Source organism: Hyposmocoma kahamanoa, unplaced genomic scaffold (assembly GCF_003589595.1).
Source record: "Hyposmocoma kahamanoa isolate Upper Pololo Valley unplaced genomic scaffold, ASM358959v1 190, whole genome shotgun sequence".
In the NCBI taxonomy this organism is placed as follows: Eukaryota; Metazoa; Arthropoda; class Insecta; order Lepidoptera; family Cosmopterigidae; genus Hyposmocoma; species Hyposmocoma kahamanoa.
Genome location: NW_020653718.1, coordinates 2,332,499 through 2,340,987, shown reverse-complemented (window position 1 = coordinate 2,340,987; position 8,489 = coordinate 2,332,499). Strand labels below are relative to the sequence as shown.

General features: G+C 36.8%; 1 protein-coding gene across 1 annotated transcript; it reads left to right on the top strand.

Annotated features, from left to right (window-relative positions):
- Window positions 1-1,821: 1,821 nt before the first annotated feature.
- On the top strand, window positions 1,822-6,127 carry LOC113226382 (acidic leucine-rich nuclear phosphoprotein 32 family member B-like). The gene is made up of 3 exons (XM_026458992.1): window positions 1,822-2,038; window positions 3,724-3,919; window positions 4,362-6,127. Exons 1-3 carry the CDS (start codon window positions 1,937-1,939, stop codon window positions 4,412-4,414), a joined length of 351 nt encoding a protein of 116 aa, XP_026314777.1. The 5' UTR covers window positions 1,822-1,936; the 3' UTR covers window positions 4,415-6,127.
- Window positions 6,128-8,489: the final 2,362 nt, after the last annotated feature.

Sequence of the window (8,489 nt, the reverse complement as noted above, 5' to 3'; positions counted from 1 at the left end):
CGACATAACTTCTCTTATGCCATTCTTCCATGAAGGGTGCGATTTATAAATGTTTTCTTTAATTATTTTTTGTCATTTTCCCAAAACTTTTAATGTAGTATGGTTACGAATTGTTGATAATTCAATTTTGCTTTGTCAATGCCAAAACAATTCAAAATTAGCTTCTTTGGATCACACTATTTTAGTTTCAGTTTAGTGTGAATTCGGAACTACATAGTATAAATATTTATTAGTTACTTATTGTTAGTGAAGAGTTTTATGTATGCCTGTGATAACTGATTTTGAAACTTGGAAATAACTTATAATTTATGTACATATTTATATTTAAAAAATGATAATATATAGATTTTCTAAGTGGCATTTTGTATACAGTATCTATGTAAAACGCTTTCACTTGGAATATATGACTAGTGTCAAATAAAAATGCCATTTACTAGCGAAAATGTAATCTAAAATAATACATATTCAGTGAAAGTTACTATTCCAAACAATAACAGGTAAGAAAAGCAGGTAGATCTGCTCAAAGGAGAACTATTTATTGGCTTCCATAAAACAATGTCATCTCCTACAAAACTACCAATATTCGTGGTATTTTTCCAAACTGGTTATTCTTCCATTCTATAATATTCGTTACTAAGCATTTTTTCCTTGAATATTAAGATTGCTTGTGAATTTTTGAATCTATGGTATATCCCATAAAAAATGCATGGGATCTTCCATAATAACCCTTAGAGCTTATTATGTCATCAACGAGTTTTGGTTTTATTTATAAATATTGATTCCAGCTGTAATTATATTTGTTAGGAATCAATTTTAGAATAAAACCTAAAATATGCTTAATTAGTCCAGAAAATGTGTTGATTTTCTACTATAAATGTTGATTTTTTTTCATACTATGTTTTGAATTAGAATGTGATTCTAACTTAGTTGTTTTGAAGCTGTAAGTAGGCTTTAACCTTGTAAATTATGTAAACTCGTTTCAATAAAATTACATAACTATAGTTTTTTTTTATTATTTCATTTGTGAGATTTAGCTCTGACGTTGAGAAGAGTAAAACATGTAAGTTTAGATCCAATGTGTAAATAAACGATGATTTTAATTTAGTAGGTTTTTCATTGAGTTCACTGTAGTAATTTTGATTACTTTTAACATTGTAAGTCAATGACTTTTAAAAATAAATGCAAATATTTTTATTTTTATTCATGTGATACGAAAGCCTTTCGTTAGTACTTTAAGAGTTTCTCATGCACGTATGTACTCACATGGCGTTAGCACGTACGTTTGTGTAATTTTTTTTGTACACCAACACGAAAACCGGGTAACAAATTTCCTTTTAGTTTTTCTTCCGTCCGTTGACCTTTTACTTTGATGTTGGCGCTATGTAGGCTATAGCCATTAAATACGAAAAAAATAATTGGTTGTTTAAAGACCGGAACATATAACATTGAGTAAAAATTGAATTATTTATTGGAACAGTGACCTTATTTATTTTACTAACGATTGATTGATAACTTTTTCACTTTCCCGCCATTTCTAATAATACGACTGTAGCGCCGCGACTCGTCGGTATTGGGAACTAATGAAATAAACGCGTCTATATTTTTAATAATTACTGTTAAATAGAACGTTTATTTTACAAACTACCAATACGAAACCATTTTAAGCAAGTTTCAAAGCCGTTTTATCATCACAGAGTGTTTTGAAAGCCCGAAACAAGGTAAGTGATTTTTCAGTTTATTTCCCACATGCTAGTCATAGGCTGTCAATGGCGGACGCCCTCAACCAATCACAGGCCGCGCGTGCAGAAGCCCGCGCCATCTTCATTTTCAAAATCATCTCGCCGCTCACTCGCTCAGTCAGTCAGTCGCGCGTCGGATCCGGGCAGCCGTACAACTTGACTATTTTCTAGTAATTAACGCCAAAATCAGAACAATCATGAGCACCAATGAAAATAACAGTGAAGTGGCCGTTGACAAGGTCGGCGAAGAGAAGTCGGAAACGAAAAGTGACCTAAAAGGAGCCAAAAGGGCAGCAGAGGTGAGTGCACATGTCAAACAAAATGTGTTCATTAATCGCTCGCCATTTTATTGAACGTTTTATTACACTCTACATTATAATAATATCTTTATCCCCGTCTTCTTGGTATAATGTTCCACGTGGTTTGTAGCATTTTACTGCTTTGCACTGAAGTGTGAAATCTCGTCCTAACCGGCGTATTTTTGGATGTCATTTCTGACGACTTATGCATTTTAGCGCGTGTGAGGTAATCGATGAGTCACTACTACGATATTTTATGGTGTTTTGACTCCGTGATTTGTAAGTTTCCAGTTTCCCAGTTGCAGGGCTGTAACTCCGTAGCTTTGTTTACCCGTTTTCGATACGGAGGCATGACCTTGGCAGAAAAAAAAACATGGCGCGAGAACGTACGCTATCCCTATTTTCGAGCTTATAATAAAAAATGCCGCTACTTTCTCAGTACAGGGGTTGTACTTGGTTGTTTGTTATTGATTTTATTATGTATCATCGGCTATTTTAAACTTTTTCAGGGCGTTCGTTCATTTTAGTGACGCTGGATCGGTAATATGGCCGGCGAATGTCAGTGAACGAGCTGTCACGAAACGCCGCGCAAATGTTTGGTTTAGGTTTTATACGTGGGTACTATTTAGCGCAAATATAACCTACTTCTACTGTATCGCTTCTCATCGCAACACTTCAGGAAATTAAAGTCTGTCATGGCCCACGAGTTCGTGCCGCCATTTCCATTCGCCCCATTGTAATTTTATTTTAGTAGTAGCACAGAAAACTAGTCAATGACCCGGTATTATTTGCACGTAGGTAGGTGTGTTTTGTATGTACACTTCCTTTGTTCTGCAAGTGGTCGCTAATGGCCATGCTTGGTGTAAAATGGGCTGAAGACGATATAAATTGAGCGGGAATAAGTTGTAATCGAACGTTATAGGCGGAATGTGGGAATATTCTGTATCGTCTGTCTCTTTCCCTCAAGGTAACCTAATTGTAAACGAACGCATGGGGTTTAGTCATTAACGTGTAAAAACACAAATTTTTCATAATATTCCCAGTGAATAGCTCTTCAATGGTCGCTAGCTTTGTTACAAATCATTTTGTATAGTTGTTATAACGCGAAGTATTCTACCTCGTTACATGGACTCTGTATGCGCGGTGACCGCGTTCCTTTTGAGTTTGCCAAGCCAATATCGGCCGTATGGCGCCGGCCCCTCTACGTCGCTCTTTCCCTATACAACTAACTAATAACCCACGCTTCTTTATCGTTACGAATCTTTGTCACCTGCGTGTAGGTACTACTGTCGCCGCTATTTCTTTAATAATTGAGATTTTATTTCTATATTCGTCAATTATGGCGAACTCAGTTAGCACTTTAAAATAAGTTGGCTAATAGCCAGTAATTTACTTGCACGATCATTGAACAACAGAAGTGTTTATAATAATGATTTGCTATAAACACACGGACGATGAAAATATGCCCGATACTGATTAGCAGTGAAATTGTCTATAGTGGGATGTTCTTTAAAGAGGCTGGAAAGTAAATGTTCAAAAAGTACACGCGCGTTTATGTAAGGACTGGCGTGAAAAAGTTAAATAATTATATAATAATTATTGTCATGATCGTAGCTTGTCGGTATCTTTAATCATTGGATGACTAGCGACACACATACGCTTATTTGTAAAACTTTTTTTCATAGGAGAAACAAACTGAGGCTGCGAAAAAGGCGCGAAAGGAGGAAAACGGCGGTGGCGGAGACGATGAGGCACACAGCGAAGAAGAGGAAGTAGACGGAGAGGGGGAGGGGGAAGAGGACGAAGATGAGGAAATAGAGGGAGAAGAAGGCGAGGAGGACGAGGAAGAATTAGGGGAAGGAGAAGATGACGATCTCGAAGGTGAGACAATAATTAATACAAACCATTTTATAGGCATTACTCATATAGATCCAGTACAATTGCGAAGAATTGCAAATGACCCGGTGTTCGTTAATGAATACAACCATGCACAGTCATTCATGGTTACAATTGTCAAACTACAGTAAAGGGAAATAAATACAAATTTAGTATTGAGGGGATATATATATTGGTCTGTATGCAATGCTCCTAGCAATATCGTTATTATAAAAGGTTTATATGATAAAGGGCAGTCGAGCGATCCTCTTTGTTATTGCTTCATATCTAAATAAAGATTATTATTATTATTATCTCCTTTAAACAAAACAATCTTTAAAAAAGGTTATACAATATTTCGTCGTAGTTTAGCTCGGAGGGTTTCAAAGAGTGCCGTTAACTGATGCAGACGACAAAATAAATAATACTCTATATATTTATTTTGCAGATGAAGAAGTCGAGGAGGAGTTATTAGGAGAAGAAGAGGAGGAGGATGCGTAATACGCCTCGAGCCTTTATGTGGACAATGTCACAGTGAAGTGTTAGTGCTTGTGACGCCCGGACTGGCGCGGCCTTGCTTCGCCTCAACTGTCCCCGCGAGCACCTAAACAGCAATAGATAATAACAGTTGGGAACACGTGAGGCCGACATCGCTCCCACCTAAAACGGGTGCAATTCTATTTAAATGACAAAAAGTAATTAAGTCAAATCCAATGCAGAATCAATTTTTACAATGTTTAAGTTTGGTACCGAAGCTGTATCTTTAATTTCTTAAGCTCGTCGTAACGAGCGTCATAATTAAGACTTAGTAGAATGCTGTTGAATATTGTCATGAAATGTACAAATGTGTTTTTCGAAAGTAAATTTTATTCTAAGTGAAATCCACTCTGTATTCTAGGTTTACCTGTGAGCCCGTTAAATGGTGAAGTTGTGATATTTTTCTATCAACTTAAGACCCAATCCGTTTTAATGATAAATAGAAATAAGTTGACATGGCAGTACTAATATAGTAGAGTAAGCAATTAAGTCACAAAGCTCAATTCTTCATTTTTTTTGTTGTCGATGAGAGTTTGTGTGTACATATTTAGTGTAAGTGAAGCCTGTGATTTTATAATCGGTAATGTGACAAAGGTGTGAATGTTACATTCAGTTTCAAACCCCTTTAATTTCGTTACGTTTTCGTTCTTCGTTCAGCTCAAATGCTGCCTGGATCGGACGATTAAAAGAAAAATTTCCCATTAGTTTGTTTCGAATAAAATTTTACTCGGAAAAAGGTCATCATCCAGGTGATTATGGGACTGCACGGGGGAGTGTGAACCTAATAAACAAAGTGGTCAGATTCACTTCTTACATTACATACAGTTTTATTAGAAAAACATCACAATTTTGCCATTATCTCGTGCACTTCGCGCGCCGGCCGCGCGCTCCCCGTACGACTGATAAAGAGAGCGCGACGGTCGACGCGCCGCGATAGCGAAAGAAACCTTATAAAACCGGCCTGAAATTTTTTGTCCATAATTGTTAATTAGGATAGAACCCTCAGTTTGGTATTCCAGTGTTTCGAATGGAAGTAAGAGATTCCTAGGTTAAAGTGAATAGTATGTAGGATGTACGTCATTTTTTATGAGAAGACGCTATTGGAGGGCCGGGTGTGACAGGGCAGCAGACGGGGTACAAGAGGCAGGGAACGCGTCATGGGCCCCCTCCCCCGCGGCGCGGCGGCGCGTGGCCTCGTTCGATTTGCCCGCGGCCGCGGTCGGCGTCACGGCGTGGGTCCCCGCACCCCGCGCTACCGTCTGCCTCGCCCGCCTTTCACTACTTCATAGCAACGCGTTCCCTCGTGTGGAAAATCACCCGTAGCGCGCTATACACCGCTGTTCGACTTCGAGGAAGTACGGCCGGCGATGTATCATGCTGTCGGCCTGCGCAATCAACTGTCTGCTAACCTAGACGCCACCGATTACGCCACGAGTGTTTTTGATACGTTCATTGAATCCGTATTCTAGCTTGTCTTTCGCGGGGCCCTGGTGTGGTGCGAAAAACTCGAATCGATGTATGAAAATGAACACAGTCCCCGAGAGAGATGGCTATGTGGTTTAAGAAGCATTTAAAATTGTTCCGTTGGCGATTGCATACCAAAGGGAGCAACTTGTTTACAATAGAACAGATTGACATTGAATAAATAAAATTTTAATTATCTTATGATTTAATCCCTATCAACCCGCCTTTTCGTTTGTGGTAAGAATGAGCTGTCGCATATTGTGTACGATGTTGTACGACTAATGTGAATACCTTAGTACGATTTTATTTATTTGTGATGTTGAACACTATTGATTTTCTACAATGGACGAATGTAAATACAACCGATTTTAAGTAAAAAGTTATTTTGTTTTCAAGCTTATTTATTTCTCGTTGGGACTTGGCATTTCCGTACGGGTAGGAAACCTCGACATACATAAGCTTACATTAATTTTAGTGATAGCATGTTACAAAAATAAGTATGGCGCCGAGTTTAAAGCGTAGTTGATAAAGCAACGATCACATCAGTCATCCTATATTAAAAATATTAGGGTTGAAAGTTTAGGTCCCTCACTCCTTTCCAACAACATTGAGAACGGGGTTTAGTAGTACAAGCAGGGGAGCAACGAACCTGAATACCGGAACGAGACAGCTTTATTTTGTTTCAACGTTAATAATTACCTATCGTAGTCTTCTAGAAAGAACGACACGAATTCCTCGTGCATGTATGCGTGTGTGTGGGAAAATATACTTGATAACTTAGACGTAGGTATCTACAAGTAGGTACCTAAACGATAATAATACATAATAGAACACGCAGCTTTATTTTTGTAATATGCTTAAAGTAACGACATCTATACAATTTCATTTAAACATCGTGATAACTTATTTAGAGTTATTGAAAGTTTCCTGTAGATGGAGCTTCTGCCAGATATTGCCTACGATGCTTAATAGATGGCGCTGTTTGCCTTATTTTGAGCGCGAAATCTGAACAGCCCCATTGCACAGTAGTAAAATTAATCCAAAATATTAAAAACTGATTCTTAGAATTTATCTAAATATATTAATAATTATAGAATGTAAAGAGAAATAAATGGTTGGAATTCAAGTACAACATATTTCAGAAAAAATTATTTTACAGGTTAGGTCTTTCCTTTTTTGGAATAAATAACGTTCATATCTAGTATTCACACCGGTTTACTAAAAATTTAAGAACACTAGAGTTGTGCAATGCACGTTATACTGAAAATTTTGATCTTGCATTGCAATAACGAAAATACGTAGCCCATTCTTGCAAAATTGTTTAAACACTTAAATCTTCTCATCATTCATCTTTTCTTTATAATAAAAGTTCTGACCATCAGTTACAAATATATGGGGCTGGATCTTAATCTCCGAAGGTTATGCTACCTACGTGTAAAACAAAATAGATTGTCACAATTAAAAGAATTAGGATACTTACCCAATATAAGCAGTTTTTTACCATTTTATCCAGTTAGAAAGATCCAAAACAATTTGGTTATTTAATAAATACGTATTTGCAAAACTTCTCCGTGTATAAGAGTAGCTTATTTTTTAAGTGCCTACTGGACGTAATACACAACAACAACGAAGATATTTTTCAAAAATGACGTTTTGCTTTCGAAGACTTTATGCTGCCATTTTATTTTCTCGTTCAGGAATAGAAGGGAGGGGAAAGAGAGTAGGATCATTCGTCCTTCGGGACAGGTCACTGTTGGGTAATTTTCCGAAAAACTTCAAATAGTGGATTTTGTCTGGAAAAATTGGACGAAAAAAGAATCATACAGGTAAAAAAGCTATAGATTGACTCCACCGTTTTCGTTCAGAATCTTCGACTTTGACCTGTCAACAGTAAATATGTATAAATTAAAGAAAAATTTATTTATCTGAAAAATACGAATTTTACCGTGACCAACACTAGTTAGGGCGTCTAATTAATGGTCATACTGCCGGATTTTAGATTGTAATTTTTCTTCAATGGTTTTTCGCGGGTATAGTAACAGGTTTTTGGTATGTATTTAAAATTGAAATAGCTTGCGAATAATTTTGTATGTCATACTTATCTCGAGCTGTTTTACAAAAAAACTGTATAGGAAGGCATCTATTCTATGTATATTTTCAAGCAAGGACAATAAATACATAGGTGGTAGTGGCGTTAGGGCGTACGTTACGTATAACAAAGCTAGTAATTAATAAAATATAAAAGCATTCTTTTTATTTATTTATATATTAATAAAAATAAATTAAATTAAAGCGATCTCTGTTTTCAAAAATATACGTTTATTACAAAATAAGTAATCCAATGACGTGACTTAATTATTTCGGTAAACCGTGTTAGTTTGGGCTTGTACATATGTGTTTTTACTAAAGCGGAATAAATAGAGAACACCACATACGTTGCTTTGATCCCAAAGTAAGTAGCTATATGGAAATCGCAAACAACGACGGTACCAAAACACCCAGACCTGAGATAATATGGAAAAGTTAGTTTCTACACTGACCCGGCAGGGATCGAACCTGGGACCTCAGAGATGGC

What these genes read in the sequence shown, in the direction of transcription:
- LOC113226382 (XM_026458992.1), top strand. Translation starts at nt 1,937, where the DNA reads ATGAGCACCAATGAAAATAACAGTGAAGTGGCCGTTGACAAGGTCGGC. An exon ending in GAGCCAAAAGGGCAGCAGAG is followed by an intron (nt 2,039 to 3,723) that starts GTGAGTGCACAT and finishes TTTTTTTCATAG; the next exon opens with GAGAAACAAACTGAGGCTGC. An exon ending in AGAAGATGACGATCTCGAAG is followed by an intron (nt 3,920 to 4,361) that starts GTGAGACAATAA and finishes TTTATTTTGCAG; the next exon opens with ATGAAGAAGTCGAGGAGGAG.